At 45.0% G+C, this 21,519-nt stretch overlaps 1 protein-coding gene across 1 annotated transcript in view; it reads right to left on the bottom strand.

Moving 5' to 3' along the window:
* The window catches only part of SFMBT2 (Scm like with four mbt domains 2), a 101,029-nt gene extending 86,891 nt beyond the window's left edge, over positions 1 to 14,138 (bottom strand). The window contains exons 1-3 of the mRNA XM_086474916.1: positions 14,033 to 14,138; positions 8,664 to 8,758; positions 5,024 to 5,264 (exon numbers count right to left, since the gene is read on the bottom strand). Coding sequence (XP_086331042.1) covers positions 5,024 to 5,264; positions 8,664 to 8,758; positions 14,033 to 14,138 — 442 coding nt within the window. The remainder of the gene's footprint in view (positions 1 to 5,023; positions 5,265 to 8,663; positions 8,759 to 14,032) is intronic.
* Positions 14,139 to 21,519: the final 7,381 nt, after the last annotated feature.

Here is a 21,519-nt window from a genome sequence, read left to right as displayed (position 1 = left end):
GGACAAGCTTTGCGGACACAAGTGACCTCCAAGAATGACGCCGAAAGGAAAATCTCCACACACACACACCCCCAGCTCTGCCCCTCAAAAAAGCCTCCTGTGCACTTAGGGAGTCTTGAATGACAGCAAATACACACCCTGAGCAGAAAGTGACTGGTCAAGGCTTGCTCTTCTCTTTGCTCCTGTCTCACCACCTCCCCTTACTGCTTCTGGTCCCATCCCCTGCAGCCATTTTCTCTCAATCTCACTACTTTCTGCTGTAGTCCAGCCCCACCATCTGTTCTAATCACTACACCCATCAATGATATCACCTGAGCACTAACAAAACGGAAAAATTGGCTCAAAGTTAACTTACTTCTTCCATCTATATATTCATCTATCCGACATCCTGCACACAAATTATCTGTACAACACAACCAACCACCTTTTGACTATGCAGAATCCAGTGAGTTCTAATGCCCTAAGTTTTGACATGGCCAACCAGATCCACTTGCTCCCTCCCTTACACCAGTGACCTCAAACGGCAGGATTTGGCTCTGATAGATTCAGATAATGGTAAAATAAATAAATAAATATTTAAAAAAAAAAAAAGTTATCATTTGAAGGCAACCCAGTTTGCTGTGGCACAAGTTTTGCCTCCTTTTTAATCCATACCCTGCCTAGAATCAGATCCAGCACTTTGAATCTGAATGAAATTCCCCTCCTTTGGTCTGGATCTACGATAAAAGTTAATCTGACCGGAGTGACACCCAAAAACCGATTTCAAATAGATGATGATGTTTGCCTTCATAAAAAGTCTGAGTAGACAAAATGCATTATGTCCACCACTCTTAATGGCATATTTCACTTGATGAAGCTCAGCACCATTCAAGAGGGTCTCACTTCACCCCAGGATCAGGCTCTTCAGCTTTAATCCTCCTTATTTTGGTGTAACAGAGAAGGAAAGGCTGCTTTCCTACACATAATCACAGTATGATTGATCATCTTGATCCCCAAACCCAGGTATTGATGGTGTTCAAACGTTTTCCCATCTAAGTTCATTGTAAATCAAAATACAGACTTGGTTCTCTCCCCGCTGTACTTCTTTACATCTTCAGTCTCCTCCATCTCCTGGTTTACATGGCAAGCAGACTCAAGCTCACTGCACGGATCCGCACACAGAAACGCCCTATTTGAATTTCCATCTGTCAATAACATTAAAGCAGAACCACCACAGCAATTACAAGTGTACACAATAATCTTGTCGTCCAGCGTCTTTAGCGCATCCCAGAATGCATTAAGATAGCGCCAGGAGAGATTCAGCTCTGTTGGCTCAGCTGTAAATCTGCAATCTGCACAAAAACACCCAAGTGTCAATCAAAAGACGCTCCTGCTCTCCGCGTGGTTCACAATGCATAATTTAGCTACTACGCTTGTCAGGTTCTCCACGCTGCTCTTCTACCCGATGGTGAATGTGTTCATGAACCCAACTGTCATCAACAAAGGAAAACAGCACATGGAAATAACAAGCTAAAGGAGGCAAGAGACCTCTTTTCCTTTCACAGTTAAAGGAACTCTAGTAAGGGAAAGTTTAGATAGACTTTAATTTTTAATGCTCAATGGGATAAATATCCCAAGCAATGGAGGATGTTGAAAAACAACTGCATCGGCTCTGTGCTGAGGAGGACGACAGTGCTTGGGTAAGACACAGGAGGGGATAAAGGCTGTCCCTGTTTCTATGCAGGCTAATATAAAGGGGAAATTTTAACTAACTGATGGGAAGTCTCTGTCACATCCCAAAGCCTACAGTGCAGAAAACAAACCCTACTATACCATCACAGCCTTACCACCGTCCAGGAACTTTGAAGCAGGTTGTCCTTCCTCATGAATTACAATTTCTGAGGGGCCTTGTCAGAAAGGATGAAAATTTCACACTCAGCTACATCAGGCTACCCACCGGTCTACACCACAGTTAATATGCAATAAAATAGAAATCTCTGTCCCAGGACGTGACTTTAGAGCTGATCAGTGCCAAAGCTACAGACCATAAGGACAGCTTCACACTTGCCTCAGCTAGTTCATGAATAAACATCCAATTCATTCAAATGAGTTCTATATTAACTAATTTAAATAATTTTCATTTTGCTTTGAATGGTAAACAGATCTATTCTGCCAGGATAGTTGAGTTTGCAATTCAAATTACACACCGATTTGTAATGAGAAAAATATAATTAATGGCAAAGCTTGAAGTAACTACAATTTTACTCCTTTGATTTCCTGCAGGGAAGGAGGGGGTGGAGGGTGAAGCTCGCAGGCACACACACACTCACACCATCCTTTCATAAGCCAATACAATTTATTGCAAACTCAAGTATTTGGCTTGAGGAGTCCTCTTCTAGTCCATTGCACCATAATGTCATGGGAGGACATAACATGACTTGACATTATGCTCACAGGCACCATGATGCAATACTAACGTCACCCAATAAATAATCATGTAACAGTCTGTAAATTAAATGACTTCCTTCTATTGGGATCATAAACAATAATTATTTGGCAGCTGCCCCTTAAAAGCTCTGTGTGCGCTGAACATTAAATCAAGCTCTATTGATTTGCTAAATTGAACGGGCCCATTTTTTTGCATCTCTCTCCCATCTAATGAAATTCTTTGTCCTATCACTCTGTACCATTCTTGCCTGGCATCACAATTATATGATGAGTGCTGATCAGTCCAATCTGATCCATAAGCAGAACCAGAGCATAGTCTCAGTGCTGGTATTCTGCCCATTAAACAAGTCCTTCTTAGCAGATTGGCTTTTTAACCAAAGCCTTCAGCTCCTGATTAAAATCTAACCCTAATGACAGATCACTGGCACTGGCCATGCTGTTTGCATGGTCTTGCCAACAGATATCCTCATTGTAATCAAGATGTGCAGAATCAGGCCCTTAGAAATGGGTCTGTGCAATTTGAAGCCGGCTTTCTTTTCTTCCAAAGGTTTGACAACAAAACAGTGCGCAATGCTAAAAAGGCAAAAAACCCTCCACAGAGTTCCTAGAGAACTGCAGGCTTCACCAGCTGAAACTCTCGGCACTGCAATGAAGTTTGACTCATTAAGACACACTCACTGATCAGCCCAGCAATTAAGCACAGGACAAACTCCAGACCTCCATGTACAGTAAGTCTAGTACTCACAAGCTACTTTTAAAAGCTGACCAGAGCTCGGTTCTCCCTACAGAAGGCGAGGGGCACTCTTGAAAATTCAGCTTCTTCCCTAGGGTGTCCCAATGGGAGCTATGATCTTTTGAAAAACCACCTCTGAACCCTGCGGGCAAACATCCAGAGCAGCTCTGCAATTTGTGAGCACATTTAGGACCTCTCTCTTTTCCAAGCGAGAGAAGTCCCAAAGGCTCAAATTTCCTTGGGCATTTTAGATGCCTCATTCCAAAATTCGACTCAAGCTCTTAAATACTTAAATCTCTTTTGAAATTACAACCTGTGCATTTAATTTATTCTTTCTGAAAACTATACCAAGACATATCCAACAGAGTTTATTCACTGAGAATGGGAGCGGAGGAAAAAAAACTAACCAGGGCAGTTGCCCAAATTTAAGACTCTGGTATACAATTACATCACCCAGCCAGAGGAGAACGCAGGTATGATGCGCTTGAACATTTGCAGTCATTCAAGCAAGACAATCACACGAAGTAGCCAAACCCAAAGAGCGGATTCCAACATTTCCACGAAAAGCAGTTGCCTCTGGTTATAAGACAATCATTATTTTCTATTACAACAGTCGACAAGATCTCTTACACCTTGACCCTCCCATTTTGAAATTTAGTTTTACAGCACTGTACACCTTTCTGGTAACATTGATTACAATCCATGTAGTAAAAGGCAGTTTAAGAGAGCAATAAAATAAAATACCTAACCCCTCTCACACCCGCTTGCTTTACCAGTGCTAAGCCAACAGACTTCTCAACCATTTTTATCTTCAAGACTTCTTTTTTTTTTTTTTTAAGCAATCAATCCTCTGCTTATTCAAAATACACAGATCAGAACAAAACGATAAGTTTAGCTCCGAGTTCGGCACACGCAAGGCAGGAATGTCAGCTCTGATTCAAAGACCGTGTCTACAGCTCACTTCAGTGCGGTCAGGCAACACCTACCCCAGGAGAAATCACACATGGCACACAACTGGCACATACACTTTTTTTGATGGTCACATGTAACAGAAGGTAAAAGAATAACTTCAGCAGCAGAATCCTTAAATGAGATTTTCTTAAACATGCACAAGCTGGAGGCTAAATATTCATCTCTTCTTCCCTTGATCCAGAATAAATGGGATATATGGCGGGAATACACATGAGTAACAGTGACAAGTATGCCTCTGCTTGGAGCTATGTAGTGGTAAGGATACACAGCTCTTCTGTCTATGTACATAGCCAAAAAAACCAACGTATTTTTCTTACATACTGGGGATCAAATAGCATTATTAACAAACTGTTACACATGGGCCACTCAGTAACCTACAGTTCTTGCATCCAGCCTCTGTGCACCTAATCAGCATGTGCCCTAACCTATGACGACCAAATTTTGCTATCTTCAATGACATGTATCTACCACCGGAATTAAAAGCTGCAAGAATCTGGCAATGCAAGGTTTTAAACTTCCAGGGCAAAACATCTGAGTGCACCACCAACTTCTGGTTTTGCTTACTGATGTTATTTTAGTTTGTTCTCACTCTGAATTTCATTCTTCCTTCCTACAAGAACAGGACAATTTTCTCCCCTAACTGAAAACCACAGCTTTACACTTTAGCAGTAAGTTTCCTTGTTAAGACAGCTTCCTGTAGAAGCGCCTTCTGTTGTTACCAACCAGCTAGAGGCTGCCTGGCAAACTGAATCACCCATTGACCCATGGAGAACTGACCCTGACTGCACCACCCAACACCGGTTGAGGATCTGGAGTACCCATTCCAGAAGTCTGGAGATCACCCCCAACCCAATACCAGAGCACGACCCTAACAAAACACACAGAACTCACCATCTGGAGGCATCAGGACCTTGTTATTCTGTGTACACCAGCCAACTGGGTGAAGATCTGCTGTCATCACGTCACACCAGAAATCCGCCCTGCGGTCATCTCCATAGCCACAGTAACGAAGCAATAAGAGCTGTCCACACGTTGTAATGATCGTAGCCACCCAGTATGTGTCCGGATTGCTCTTGTTGGCCACTTCTAATTTCATCCCTGGTTGGAAACTGCTTTGAAGGCTGATTTCAACCTTACAAAATGAGAAAGGCATGGTGTTACCTTTTCTTCTTTGCAGGTGGACCCCCCTACCCAGCTAAGCAAGACAACGCTGCCCGTAAAGAGCAGCTCTGGGACACGAGTTGATTGTGCTCCTCCATAATCCAACCACTCCTTCAAAGTCTGAGAAGGACCATTCCTACTTCACTGGCATACAACCCATCATGCAAGGTCCTGCATGCTCTAAAGAGGCCCTCCAGCAGCAGTAACCTCAGTTGCACTACATCCAAGAGAAGACTGGTACCCATCTTAGCACCATAAATCTCACTAATGTCTGAGAAATGGTAGTATAAGTCAAACGAAGTTGCATTTCCCACTGCACAGCTCCATGAGGCAAATCACAGGACACATGCAAGGTAGAAAGGCAGGTACTACACACCTCTAGGAGTTAAGCCCACCTACAATGATTAGTCATATAAAAACACTGAAGCACCTCTTGAGGCGTGACAAGCATCAGAGGCTGAATGCTATACCAGCAGATCAAGGAGAGCATTTCCACTACATCCATACCCAGCAGCTCAAGCCTCAACTGATTTGCTCTCCCAGCACCCTTGTAAATAAGGTATGATAATCCATCGCTGAAAGAAGCAAATGGTTTGAGTCACTGTCTTGCCATCTGATGGAGATGTCACTTCCATTTATCTCACCAGTGACAGATCACATGTAACTTGCCTTGGGACACTGGAAACGCCAGTGCATCTCTTCTAGGACATTGCAGGGACTGCTGTTAAAACACTAGGGCCTGCTGTGGGCACATTGCATGGTATCTTCCAAGGGCCAATGGGATGTCCCTAGCTGCTGTTGATAAAGAAGAGATGGATGCCAGTCCACAGGTTCAGGTGCCAGACTTGTCTTCAGAAGACCATCCAAAATGTAACCTGTCACTCCCTATGAGATGCTTAAGGACAGATTCTTACAGGTTTCTTAGTACCTTATATCCTACTGAAACCAGAGAGATTATAAAGGCTGTTTTAAGCCTGTCTCTGATTGACTTCTAATTTAAATGACAGGTTAAAATGCCTCTTTTACTCACAAAGATAAAAATAATATGGCCTACTTGGCCACCTGAGGACTTCACAGACTTGGGGATGCCAAGCTGCAGAGAAAACACTCCTCTGGCATGTCAGCAGAACTGTCTCGCTCATCCCACTCCAGCTTTATGATACAAGTGCTGCCTGGCCAAAGCCACTTATTATTTGCAGGTAACAACACTCAATGTGCCTTTACTTGTGTGGGCACTTCCACCAACATCAATGCCTGGAGTCACAGCGCAGTTAAGGCTCGAAGGGACTTTTGCAGATCATCTAAGACTGAAGAAGGTCTGTGACATTTACTACTTTACTTAGGCATAAGATAGGATCTTAGCTGTTGTGATGCTAAGGGTCCCAGAAATAATCCAGGTTGCCTATTTGACCGTAGTTTTTCTCCTTGCACTCACCTTAAGTAAAGGCCAAAGTGGTATTATGGAGGCAAGGGACTTGTGACTGGAAATCACATGAAGAGCGGCATCAAACCGGCAGATAACAATCTTCTCTGATGGCTCTCAGGTGCCAGGCCAACCCAGGGTTTTATGAGGATCAAGCTTCAGATGTGAAGCATAGTCACTGAGGACTGCTCCCAGCATGAACTTGTCTCACATCGACAGTCCCAGGATTGAGGTACTGTGAGGCACCTCAGTGAGGCGGGCATCTCCACGCACCTAAAGACATCCTTAAGGGCTTCATGAAGCACAAAACTTTCACCTGGATCTGGTATTTGGGTTCAGGCCTGGAGCAGAAACCTCAGACAAGATGCTCTCACCACACAGCTACTGGATGAACAATAAACTTTACAATAAGCCTTCCCCTGTAATTCTCCAAAACAGAGAATTATGGTCCTTCATCCTTCAACATTCCACTGCTGTCAAAACAGAAGCAAAATAGGGAACAGAACAGGATTGTACTATTTTTTCAGATGTAGATGGAAGATACGTTTTTCACCACTGCAGCTCCTTACCCCTTCAAAACAAGCCAAGAAATCACCTGGAGACAAAGTTAGTTTAATGGCATGGCAGCAGTCATCCAAAAAAAGACTTCTCTTAAAGCAGCAACAGGTTCTTCAGGAAGCTTTCTCACTGCGGCACATCTACACTGTTCCCAAAGGACATCTCTGCCAGCAAATAAGACTCAGTGTAAGACAACCCAGAGCATCACAGCTAGAACCCTTCTCTTCTGCCAAAGATGTCCACATCCTCCAGAGCATGCAGACCAGCCAAGTGAAGCTGGGCAAAGAGCCAGAGCGACTGATGAGCAGCTGTAGCAGAACAGGCTGCTACCTACAGCTGATGGGTCAGGTAGGAGGATGAGCAGCACTATCCTCATGGGACTTGCAGCTGAGGACAGAGAACCACTATGACTTGTCGTGGCTTGATACAGATAAAGACATCCCAACACCTTCCCTGTAAGCCCCCAACATCTTTGACAGCACAGTCTCACAGCTGAATGACAAAAGATGTCCCGGAAAAATCTACCAATGTGGCCACACATGCACGCCCTTGACTGTGATGAAGAGCTCGTATATCAGCTTCATTTCTGTCCCATGTCCTCATGTGACATCACACACATGGAGCTGAATAGAAGAGGTTAAACAACAGATGGATGGAGAAGCTGGTCCCAAACAACAATATCCTTGTCTGTGAGACAGTCTCTGGTTGGAGACAGAGTCCTTCTTCAAAGCATGCTCTGATCTTCATCAGTCAGGACTTCAGATGCTTTGAATGCTACTTGTGCTAATGTAGACCAGAGCCATAGACCACGCTGTCACTACTGTGGCTGTCTATATAAGCCACATTCACCCAGGAAGAGTATCACCCACCCAAGTACTTGGTTCTCATGCTCCCGAGACAGCACCTCCAGGCAGGAGGCTGAGAGATGGTCTCCTATGGGCCGTGCTGGGCTCTAGTGCTGAGTGACCCCGCTAGTCAGTAAATCATGCATTAAGTGGACACCTTTGGAGAAATAAGGCATTCTTGTGAGATGAATCTCTACAGGCTGGGATAAACAGCAATGAATAGAGAAGAAAAAAATAGATGAACAGAAAAAAAAAAACAAGTGCATTATAAGCAATAGAAGCCCTCAAAAATGGAAAATCTGAACCCAAGGCAGAGAATAAGGCAGTGGCCTAGACAGTGCTCTGAGCTGTGACTGCAGATGATGCAAACACACCGAGTTCACTTAACGCCAGGTGGGGAGCCACTCCTACACAGGTTGCCGCATAGACAGAGGGAGGGTTTCCCCCAAAAATGGTCAGACCCCACTTCAGTTCTCCAGGGACCCCCTGAAAACCAGAAGAGGGAACACGTGCAACACCAGCAAAGCTCAGACGAAGCACGTACGTGTTTGAAGGAGGTGTGGGGAGCAGCGCTGGTTCCTGTTTCCTCCAGGAACTCGTCCCAGTTGAAGTCTGCGTCCTCAATGCTGGAGCCCTCATCTGTTCAAAAGAAAAAAAAAAAAAACGGGAAAAAAAAAAGAAAAACAGCCTAAAACACAGCCAAAGAAGGTAAAAGATGTGTCACAGAGTTCAGCATGAGAATAGCAACCAGTATAAACATCAACACAAGGGAAAACAGAAAGCTCGTTTTAAAGATCTGTGCTTATCTGTTTTCATCGGCTCTTACTATGCTTTCAGCAGACTTTGGGACTTCAGCGGCCAACACTGAGACCAGAAACAACTCTGCTTTCAGAGCAGTGGGGGAACAAACCCGCCACACTGCAACAGGCCCTTGTGCTCTTTTATTTTGTATTTGATGACCCTCTTGCTGCAAGGCAGGTGGCTGCCTGTCCCCTCTCACAAGGGTGCAATGGCCTTGCTCCTGCCCCAAAAGTGGGTCACCTGGCACTGTCAATTACAGCAGTGTCCTAGTGATAATATTAGGAGCTGCTTCTGTTGGATGAGCAGTGCATAGAGCAAACACCCCGACCCTTGGGGCTGGGGAACCCCATTTTCAGTCTGGCCACCCTTTCTCTCCCTCCTCAGCATCCCTCCACCCAGAAATCTCAGCCGAGGGCCCCACATCTCCCTCTTCGCCCAAGATTACAGATGCCTTCTCCCAAATCCCCCAGCACCCCTTACAAGACCACTATCGCCTTCTTGCTCCCTGCACTTGCCCTTGACCCATTTCAGATATGGGGCCCTGCATCATGCCTCCTCCATCCACACCACTGCCCCACACGATCCTTCCCCATGGTGAAGGACTTGACGTTACTACTCTTTGTTTATTTTGGTTTTAGAACCACGCTGAGCAGAGCAGAACTGAGGCCTCAAACCATCGCTGAAACACACACAGCAATTATTAAAAATAAATCTTCTTTCACTTACAGAAAATCAGCCAAATCTGATTGTTTTCATTTTGTTCCCAAGCAATCTCACAAACCCAGTTTCATCCCCAGAGCAAAAATATTTACAGTCTAGCAATGAGCTCTTTGCAATAAGCATTTATCAGGGAAACTCTGCAAGACCCTTACCTGCCCAAACATTCATCAGCGTGGTCATGATGTAATTAAAGTGACTCATGACAAACTGAATTAAGAAACCTCCCCAGACAGTTTTATGAAGAAAACGGCAGGGTTAATTTATTGCAATTATTGCTACAGGTCTCCAGTTTTCAGGACCAGAAAATTATGTTGTGCAATGGGAACCTCTCATTACCAAGAAGGGAAGACATAGGTTTTATTTGCTGCCTATGGAGCCAGATATACAGAGGCAAGGGGGAAAAAGTGGATCAGAAGAGGGTTTTTGAGACAAAGCTCACGGAGAGTGAAGATCTGTCTGGGAGCTCAAAGAGGAGCGCTGAGCTGTCAAAAGCTGTTAAACACTTTGCACACCGCTGCATCGAGTCTAAGGTCTGATTCCTTGCCTTAAACTCAAATAATCTGCTTAAATATGAAGACGCAAACCGACATTTACTCCCACGCTAAAGTGGCAACCAGATGAACTTTTCAATCCAGCAAGACAAGAAATAACCCAACCCCATGATCACAACCTGAAAAATAGACAAATTCAGCGTAGAATAAGGGATGGGCTTTGTTTTGTTTCTTGTAATCATCACAAAAACCTCCAGGCACAGAAGCTGGCTCTACGTGAGATATGTGACATCAAAATGAGGGGTTTGTTCCTTCCTGACTGAAAGATAAGCCACAGCTTAACCACAAGGAAGGAGCTTCGCGCAAAAATTGCTACGAGTTTCCCTCATCTGTTTCATGCAGGCAAGCAACTTCAATGATCAGGGGAGCTTCTCAGCCTTAATGTCTGCAACCCTGTGGAGCTCATGTTTTAGAGAGGAGCCACGTCCAGAGAATTTAAAGGCTGAGCCTCTAAAATAAAGTATGTTAGTCTGTGAGTAGATGGGCAGAGAAGGTTATCCATCCCAGGCTTAAAATTACATTTTACCCTGAGCACAACCAATCCCTGTCCCACTAAAAGTCAGAAGCATCTGACGAGAAAAGCTAAAACTGCTTCCCCTCTGCCTGGTTGCTCCCTGCTTCTGCACCCAGCTGTGCTTGTGTGCTGAGATGAGCTGCTCAACAACCCCAAGGACATCTTCACCGCAGGACATGTGACATGGACAGGACATTTCCAGGTTAGCCCTGGGCTCTCTTCTCTTCTGCTCAGATACTTCCATTTCAGCGCATAAGGCATTTCCCTCAGCCCATGATGCTCTCTGTATATTCTCAGTTTTTACTCCTGCTTTTTGCTCTAACCTGCTGTGTGAGTCCAGGCAAGTGTCTCCTTTTCTCCATCCTTCCCCGGTACTCTTATAGGAGTCATTCCACAGAGCAGTGGGAGCAGAGATTTTTAGGCCGTTCGGTATGTAACCGCCAGCCCTTGCCGAATTTGCCAACAGCACGTTAATTATGTCAGCATTATAGATGCTAGTCATGGATGCAAGAAGTCCTCCTGTACTTCACAGTCTTACTACCCATGACCAACTCTGCCACGTGCCAACACAGAGAGACTCACTGGCCTCGCTGTTCCCACAGGCCCACGGGCAGGTTCATTCACATGCTGTCCAGCAAAACACACAACAGCACCTGCTTAAAAAGCAGTATCACCCAGATCTCTCCTTTCTAAACCTGAATAGAGAGGCTCCAAGATGCCAAGGGGACACAGCCTAAGAGCTGCAGCCTTCCCTCTCTGTCAGTTCATTTCTCTCTGACACATTACAAGTCTAACTCTTCTACCGTGTTTTATCTGCAGACTTTATCAGGAAATTACTTTTACAAGGTCTGTAAAAATAATGTCAGAGTAGTCATTTAACACAGCATCAGCGTTTTATTTTGCTTTGTTTTATCACAAAGGATTCTGAAGAGACTGTAAGTTTCCGAAGTGTTTTTTTTAATGGACTTTGTTCCCTTCTAGAAATCTGGCAGGGGGAGCATCCAGAGCAGAGACAGCATGGCCCAGGGATGAGTCCAGCCCAAGGGACTCAACCCCATCCACGTGTGTAACACGACTGTGCACAAATCTCCTCATCCTTCAGAAAAGCCCTACTGCTGAGGACACCTCTTCCCAACCTCTCTCAGTTGCCTGGAGATCCCCCAACTAAAAGGCAGGCAGAGAAATGCAAATTCTCTTCATATACAACAATGAACTCTGTGCCCACTTGAGAAGCCGTTATCACTAAGCCGATCTGTTCATCACTCCTCAAGTCACGCGCTCCAAGAACAAAGTCCCGGCTCTGCTGGACTGCTGCAAAACTCCAGGTGCCAACGTTTCACAGAGTGCCCTGTGAGATGATAAATTCGGCATTAGGCCTATTTTGCATATCAGCTCCCTTTCCAATTATTGGCATTTAGGCCCAGTGCTCTTTCTTAATGAAAGAGTCAAGGCTGGCTGGCCTACAATACGGTGATGTATAAACAAGCCCAGGACGGCAAATAAAATCAACAAGTCATTATCTGTGAGCCAATGGCTTTAAAGTGCTCGTGCACTGACACTATAAAAATGCAACTGTTCCAGCTGTTAACAGCCTCCCAGGATGTTTGGCTACGGGAAATAAAGGGGCTAAAAGACCCAAAACCTGTGGCTCCAGAAACACAGATTTTTCCCAGGTTTCACTGAAGGAAAATGTATTTGTGGCCAATTGCTTAGCCATCTTCTCACAGCACATAGCTATACACTCACGACTTTTCGCGTGAACATGACAAAGATTCAAAGACCCGTCATAGCTTTTCAATGGGTGGTGTCCAGGAAAACAGGAAAATCACTGAGTCTCTACAAGCATTCACTGGGTGGCCGAATTTCTGAGGTGCTGAGGGAGAAAGTGAAAAGTGGACCGAAGACACAGCTCTGCAAAGGACATCAGCACAACACTGACCAATAAAGCACAAACAGCACCACTGAGGAGAAAGGCACCGAAGGCAAAGCACGTAGAGTTTCTACGCAGCCACCCCAATGCTGCTACCATTGCATTTGAGGAGTGTTGACTCAGCGATTCACCACTGGCAAAGCACCTATTTCCACAGAAGTAGACTTAAGGCATTCCTTTAGGAGGCCCACCTGCAAGCACAGACTTTCATCTGCCATTTACATCTCAGGATCCTTTTGGCAAGAATAGCTCTTACAGAAATGCAAGTGAGTTCTGGAAAAGCATTCATGCACATGAGCACCAACACAAGCACCACAATGCAAAAATGAGCCCTTTTGTACAGATTAACTGACTGATAGCCCAGTGTTGTTCTCTACAAGTTCATCAGTTGAGTTCTCCCATACAAACACAGAGCAAAAATTAAGTTACAAATCATAGCTGAGCGAAATTAACAATTCAGCGTCACTGGGAGAGGCCCCATTCCCACCAGCATGTGCTCCGGCCCCCCCTCTTCCTCCTGCCAGTTCAACACTCACAAAGCTGGCAGAAAATTATTGACTTTTTTTTTTCTGGATTAACTTTCTGCTGGGTTAGCAAGTTGATTGACTCAGCTCAAGGTGTGATGAACAGCAGATGTGGAGCAAGATAAGAGATGCTATAAAGAGGGGTCTCCCGTTTTCACATTAGAAATAAAAGATTGGGTCTAGTCATAATGTGCAACTTTACCATAAGATACAGTCTGCTCCTGTTAAGGCTAGACATGGGAAGTCAAAGCACCTAATTCCAGCAGAAATCACCAGAAGCTAGCACTTAGTTTTCTGTATCTACCATGACAATGCCCAAATTTTGTGCAATGAATCCTCACCTTTAGGTGCCCAGCCCAGAGCACGATAGAGCATCCAGTCATACCCATGAGCACAAGGACAACAGGTGACCAGCTCTCTGCTGGTGGGTCCAATGTTTGTGAAGCCCTCTCCCCTGAAGCACTCAAAAAAATTGTGAAGGAAATGAGTGCAAAGAATGTCAAAACAAACGAGAAATGCCGTAATTTCTGAATGTTCATTTCCTGTCTTTAACCACAAAACTTCAACAAAGTGAAAAAGGGTGGGGAAACTGGAGAAACACAATTACGATGTCTTGGGAAATGTTTTCCATTGCTTTTTGTTTAGATTTCGAATAGCTGCCTCGTACTGATGACATCCAAAACAAGAAAAGCTCAAATCTCCCAATCCACCAACCACGGGACACAACCATAATCGTAAGACTCAAAAAAGGCCTTCAAGATGTAGAAACACTCCCAATGCTCCCCTGGCAACATGGCAGTCCCCACCTCTACCAGTGATCAGTTGGAGGGCTGTAACAGTGAAGACAACCCATGGGGGTGAAGGAGAGCTCACCTGAATCAAACTGCTCCGTGTTGCCGTTGGCCGGGCTCTGAGCCTTCTCTGGGGAGAGATGCTGGGTCTCTTGCATGGTGGCAATGAAAGACGCCCTTGTCTCCATGGTTCAGAGGAAGAGGCCTTGCCTTCCTAATTCATCCTGACAAAGGGAGCGCCTAAAGCACGAGCTAAAAGAAAAAGAAAAAAACAATGACTGGTTTGTTCTACCTACACCATTCCCTCAGCCTTTCCTAGTGGTTTTCAAGTTATCCCATGTTGACTGTTAACACTTTGATCCTGCTCTCTCCTCCAAAGCGAAGCTAGAGTTGGATGAGAAACCACAACGAAGGATCTTAGTGGCAATAATATTATAACAGCAATAACAACAACAATAACAACAGAGAAGATAATGAGGTAATAAACAGCATCCACAGGATTCACATCTCAAAGTTCAGAGCAGCTCCCTCTACGACCAACAGAGAGGGAAGGACCAGCCTATAAGGTGGCACAACCCATGCCAAAAAAAAAAAAAAGGCAGGAAAGACCAACTCAGCCATCCTCCAACAAGTCCAGCCCTTGACTTCCAACTTTTTTGACGGTTAACACCGTGCGAGATGTATCCCACTCCGTAAATATTCAAACTTCCAAAGGGGAAAGGGGGAGATTTGTGATAACAAAACAGAGGAAACATTGAGTGCTTGGGAGAGACTGGAATAACCCTAGAAAATTAATTTCAGCATGCAAAATGCAGATACCCTAATGAAATACTGCTGGCTGCAACTGTTTTTCGAATGAAGACTGACCTAAGGTAACTGCACCAGTTAGTACCATGCAGGGTAGAAAGTATTAAATTGGGTTATGTTGGCAGAAGATTCTCTTCTAGAAGGAATAACCATAGTAAATACAAAGTGGAATAAAAGCACATAGAGATGAAAAATTATATGAGAAAGGGAATACAGACTGACTAGATCTTGAATCAGACACCAGACTAAATGAGAACTATATTTCTATCTACAGTAAGCTACCAGACAAGCAATAGCCAGAGAGATACACCTTTAGCAGTGGATTAAAAAGAACTCTGAAGTGAGTTTTTCAGTAAAACTCTCGAGATGGTGATGAATTATGAGGTGTCAAAGGAGGACTGAAAAAGAGAAACCAAGAGCTCAGGTTATGGGCACAGAGGGAACCAGCTATTCACACAAGATACGCTAAAGCAAAGACAGATAGTACGGAGGTGTGTGTCCAGAATACATGATGGGGAGGACTGGTTCTGCTTATTAGTGGATGCCTCCAAGACCCGCATGACAGAGAGGACGACGCTGGCAGTACCGACACCAAATGCTCTGCAAGAAGCGTGACTAAAAGTAGGAAAAAAGTTTACTGCCAGAGGCCAGGCAAAGCAGGAGGTAATAAGATAGTAAAAATATTATGGGATTTTTTCAACATTTACTACTCAGGAGGCACATTCAGGAAGACCAGATACTGTGGCTGTAAAACAGAAAGAGGGAGAGTGTTCTGTCTTAGATTTTTCATTCCCAATTTTTAAGGCTGTTCCAATGAAAACTGCAAGGGCATGTGTGAGCAGTTATAGGAAGAACTGAAAAAGATGAGGAGCGTGTCAAGTGTAAGTGTAGTATCCATTATCTGAACCATGGCAGGACTGTCTGCTGAAGCAATCACAACAGCATCGTGGTGACTGCAATTAAACGATGCTGAAACCATGGGTGTTTCACAAAGCATCACTGGTAAAAGCAAATTACCAAGGCGGGTGACGCAAGCCCGAACTGAAGGTTATTTGGGCAAAGTTAGACCCCCATCAGAAATTTGTGTTCCGCATCCCCAAGGAACACGCTAATGAAAGGAAAAAAATATTTTAAGAAAACAATTCAGAGCAATATACTTGTTGGTCTCTTTGCAAAGTGCTTAGTACACTTCAAGGACTCCATAAATAATAACGATCACTTCCCCACTGCAATGGCCACTACAGCACTTCATCTTTATTCTTTGTTGACATGAGACTTGCTAATGAATTAAATGTATTACATACTATGAGTATTTTGAGTGCAGCTAACCTCAGAACATATATATCACTCATCCCCTGTGTATATTAAGTTTCAATTAACTATGAAACTAGAAGCAATCAGTCTACTGAAAGTCAAAAAACACTTCTCCTTTGGTAAAGAATATTTCCGTAAATATCATTAATAATAAATTGCTTAAGTATTAGGATTTTACATCAAGCTTGCTAAATATGAGAGGAGGGGAGGTGTCAGCAGAACCTAAACCTTGGGTGAATTCAGTTGTTTTCATTTTTGCCAAGGACCAGACAATGACGGAACGTAATTTTGGTCTCATAAAATAAAATTCAAAGAACAGAGAGAAACAGAGAGATCAATTTAAACACAACATATCAATCATCTTGAACAACACTCAAGGGTAGCAATATAAATACCAAGAAGAAAGATAAGCTACTTGGTAGTGTAGTTAAATCTTGTGACTCTCCTATGATGCTGATAAGACAAAGCTATGAGCTGATAAAAAGCTGGAGGTGTCCAAGCAGACGACGACAGTATTTGCTGTTTCTCATGCAGTCAAGATCCAAATCTGCCACCAGAACCATGAGAAAGGCCGCTTCCCCTGGGTCAAGGAATTTTCCCATCATAAATTCAAAATGGATGGGAAAACCAGCAGGAACCTGCCCGAGGCGTCTGCAACACAGCTGGGATCCATCTTCAGTGGCCACATCCAAGGCTGGGCTCGAGCCCACTTTGATTAAAAGTGGGCAGCACAGAATCTCTTAGCCAGATTCAGCAACGTCATCAACATTTTTGTTTGTTTAACTCTACTTTGAAGCATTTTTCGCTTAAGCTATGGACACCTCACCGGTTTTGAAATGTCATGTCATGTCATCCCAAGAAAACTGGATGTGTCAGAAGCTATGGCTTACCTTCTTATTTCGGGAATAACTAGTCTACCATTTACAGCAGGAGAGCACTGAAGGATTTTCCGAGTACTATGTGACAACAAGACCAAACTCTTATGCAAACACAAGCTTCAAGATAGCTCTGAGCCTTGGTGTTGATATAACTAACTAGCAAAGAAAGCTGACATAGGGTATTAATTTTTCACTACTTATTAATTGCTGCTAATTAACACTTCAAACAGAGTCCCCAGCCATACTGTTAACAGTAGCATGCTGACTGGCCTGCAATCATCAACAAACAAGCAGCACACACCGCTGTACTCTGATTTCTCTCTCAGTCTGAAGAAACATGTGTCCACTGGAAACCAAATTAAGGACCGCAAGCCACACTGCCAGCCTGTAAACCAGGGGATGGGAAACAACAGCAAAAGAGGCTCAAGGTGACACTACACCAGGCAGGAACACAAAGGAAAATATTATTAAATGCATTTGAAGGAACAGGAAGGGGGGAGATTCCCTGGTTTCAGATCCCTTGTTCATTGTTTCTGCACAGTGGTGGTTCAAACTGATCTGATTCTTCCCCCATGCAGCTCCCATTCCCCTGGTATTTAATTCAAATCCAGACTCTTAATTCACAGGCAGAAAAAGCCAGCCAATATAAAAAAGAATCTCTTTTATTTCCTTCTTCCCACGGCTGTCAGTCTTAGCCACACCATTATCTCAAACACGCTGCCCTGTCATCTCTATCAATATTGGCTCTTTGTACAAGTGCCGGCGTTGGCTTCCTCACACTATTTTACATTTCTCATCTCCTGTCGACTCCACCCTTTTTCCTTCCTTTGGAGTAAGCCCCTGTAGGGAGAGGTCCCCTACCCACACACACAAATCCAGCACCCCTACAGCTCTCCCTTAGAGTTAGTCCTGAAAAACTTACATTCTCCCTCCAATACATGCTTGGTTAATTGGGACTGACATAAAAAAGGCAGGCTACCGGAACAGAGGATGCAGAAAAGATCCTACATCCTGGAAACCTCCTGCCTGGATAATGCATCAGTTGTGCCCATGTACCACCAAGCCCTGAAGGGTGGAGAAGCAGAAATCCCATGGCTTTCCCAATGATCTGGCTCCTGTCTCTAAAATTCAGTTACATTCATTGACTTGAGATGGTCCCACCTCTCAGTAAGGAGCTACTTGATGAGCACAGCAGGGCTGCAGTAAGGGCTGCCAGCGCGACCCCGTGTCCTTGGTGAAGAGCCCCTACGAGGGACATGGCTGGGGGGAAGGTGGGTCACTGAGCAGCTCGAGGGCTCCCTGCATTTCTGGAGCTCAACCCCAGGTATGTTGGGATATAAGGAATCCCCATTTCTTTTTCCAGCCAAGTTGGAGGGAAGCTGAAAACGGGGTGGCTCCAGCAGACTTCCCTGGTGAATACTATCTGCTGATTTCATCCAGTCCCCTCAAAGCCAGCAGGTACCATGTGCAACTTCACGCAGCCTTTACCATCTTCAAGCCTTCTGCAGGACCATGAGTGAAAAAGCCACTGCAAAGCAATCCAGGAAACCATTTTGAAAAAAATGAGACCAGATCCACCTGCCTGAACAACCAGGAAACCGCAGCAATTGGTGCTGAGGTTCTCAGGAAGCAGGACACGACTGTGCTGAGACCAGCCCTGCCTCAGCCCAATCCTGGAGCTGAGACAGCCACTCCAGTTGTCTCCTCCCCCATCCTACTTTCAGAACACATCGGGGTTTTTTATGTCCCTGCTAATGCCCCCCACCTGGCCAAATGACTTTTCATCAGGTAAAATGGGAGCACCTAGGCCTGAGCAGATGGAGCAAAAGCCCAGGCAGGACACAGGTGATACCCAACCAGGTCCTGACTCCATTGCTGACTTCACCTTGGGGTTCTCCAGCACAGCAAACCCCCATGAAACTGCACTACAAGAAGTGATGCCCATCAATCCTACCCACCTCATTGAGATTCTCCCCACCTTGTCAGTCATTTGCAGTTAACCGAGAGAAAACATCTCCAAAGGATGGTTTGTGTGGTCCAAGTCCGACACCCAAAATTCAGATGAGATGAACAACCCTCAGGGGGTGCCAGTGAACAAACTGAAGAAGTGAGATGCTCAGATGGCATAGAGTATTGGCCTTGTATGTGGAGCAGGGTGAAGGCGGACTCAGCGCTGTGGGACTAGATCTAGGATGCATGGGAGCTGGCTGCCACAAGACTGATCCTGAATCATGCTTTCCCTCCTCGGGTGACCCACCAAGGCATCTTCTCACCCACGGGACACAACATGAGACCAGACATCACCCAAGAGTCAGGGCAAAAAATACCAAGTTGATAGCCTGCCTACCCTCAAGTGCTCTTCTCCATGGCATCTCCTTTCCCCTTTTCCTGCAGCGCTTCTGGTTGCTTCCACTGCCTGCTAGCCTGGAGATACCCATGTCCCAGTGGATCCCAGGCCCAGTGAACACTGTGATCAGTTTTCTCAGTAGCCACAGTGCAAATCACAACATAGGCAACCACGGATTTTTACAGTTCAAGCCAAGTGTTCCCTTCTGGGTGTAAAAGTCTGCATCTCCATTCCTTCCTTTAAGCAATGCAGGTGACCTTTGTCAACGTTCAGAGACCACCTCCAAGAGCATGCAGGCGATGTACGGCAATCAATGCGGTCTCCAGCTCCCTAAAAAGCTAGTTCATGGGCAATGCTGCCAATCAGCCCATTGCATTCGACATGAAGACGCACAGGACTAACACTGTGGCTGAGAAGAAAGTCTGCTCCTCTAGGCAGAGGTCCCTAAATAAAACCATACTTCAGGCAGGATTGCTAGTGGCAGCCTGCCACAATATTTACACCCCCTGAGCATCTGCACAATGCAAATGGAGGCTCATTTGGAAGGGCTATTGAACACATCAAGGAACAGCTTTCACCTCCTAGAAAAAGAGCCTGTCTCTCTTCTCAGACAAAGTACCAGTTGGAAACCTTTTAAGGATCACTTCTTCCAAATTCCTGTCCTTTTTTTATTATTATTTATTTGAGCACTTCCCTCGCCAAATGTTTTCACTTACATCAAGTGACAATTTCTCTTTCATACCGAACACCCCACAGGATTTTATTAGGGGCAAATAACTGCTTTGAACAGCGCTGTGTTGGTTCAGATGTACTCTGGGGTGGAAGAAACAAATCCCATCTAATCTGGAGAACTAGAAATGTTCACAATATTCAAATGTATAAAAAACAGCTGAATGGGGAAAGAGTACAATCTGTTTTTCATGTTCTTAGTGGGTCAAAGAGGAAGGCTTGGGTTTAAACTGCAGGAGGGGACATTTGATTTGAGCATGAGAATAATGAATCCAGTGAAGAAGTGGGATAGGCTGTGGGAAGGCTGCAGAGCCTTACATTTTGGAGGAGTTAGGATGATGATCTGTCCAGAAGCAGATCTTGGTACAGTTAACCCTGCCCTGGGGTAAGAGATGGTCTGTACAAGCCGTGAAGATCCTTTCCAGCCCTCCTGCTCCAGCCACTCAATAGGGCTGATCTTTCTCTCTTGCAGTCAAGCATCAGTATCATTTGTGCAGCAGCACAGAAAAATAAGTGACTAAGCCTGGAAGGAAAACATACAAAAATGGAAAACTAGAGGAACCATCAGGGCAGGGATGGTCTGGACTGTCCATCCTGAAGGGGAAGAAGGACATGAACCAAACTCCTCTGAAGACATATGGTGGAGAAGGGATCATGTGAGGTGGTGACAGCTCTCTGTAACTCAGCAGGTCCTTCCTCTCTTCTTGCACTGGTGCCAAGTGCCCCATACTTTTTATGCTAATAGACACAAACCTGTTTCACAAAGCAATTTTCTCATCATCCCTACCTGGCACACCCTGGAGTCCAGGATGCACACAAAGAGCAGTAAGATAAGATCACAGAAAGTAAAATAAACCTAATTAGAGAAACTACCTTGTTTATGGCAAAAAGCCCTGCAGGATGAGGCAAAAAGAAAACAAAACAAACCAACAAAAAAAGAGATGACAGGCAGGCACACAGACTTAGGTACACATCCCACTCTTAGCTGCCTGACGAGTAAATATAACCTAAGGACATCAAGCAAAAACCTGCCACAAACTTCGTTGAGGACTAGATCAAACCTCTAAAATTAAAAGCACTTTTTCACTAAATTTCCCTTCTCCCGTGCGAGCTGGAGGGTTTACAACCAAGGTCTGTAAGGCATTGCTGCCACCCCTGTACCCCTGCCATCGCTCCTGCTAACCCTGGGCAGCCCTGCCTTCAGCACCCCACAAAGCACGCGTGCATGAACGATACTGCCCTCAGCACCCAGGTCACCTGGCTGGGGGACCCTCCCGGATTTGGATGCCAACAAGCAGGATCTGGCCCCAAAGCACCTCCCGCAGCGCTGCCACAAACAGCCAGGCAAGGCGAGCGGGTGCCTCTTCCCTGCCCTGTGTTTGCATTACTGATGCTCGTTCCAAGCAGCTGTAAAACCCCCTCCTGTCACAGCACTGACATCTTACATCCTCCTTCCGTAGATACAAATGTCAGCATAAGGTGCCAAGCCAGGGA

Source organism: Leptosomus discolor, chromosome 1 (genome assembly GCF_034619465.1).
Source record: "Leptosomus discolor isolate bLepDis1 chromosome 1, bLepDis1.hap2, whole genome shotgun sequence".
Taxonomy (NCBI): domain Eukaryota; kingdom Metazoa; phylum Chordata; class Aves; order Leptosomiformes; family Leptosomidae; genus Leptosomus; species Leptosomus discolor.
The sequence above is the reverse complement of the archived record's forward strand: the minus strand, read 5'-3'. Positions and strand labels throughout refer to the sequence as shown.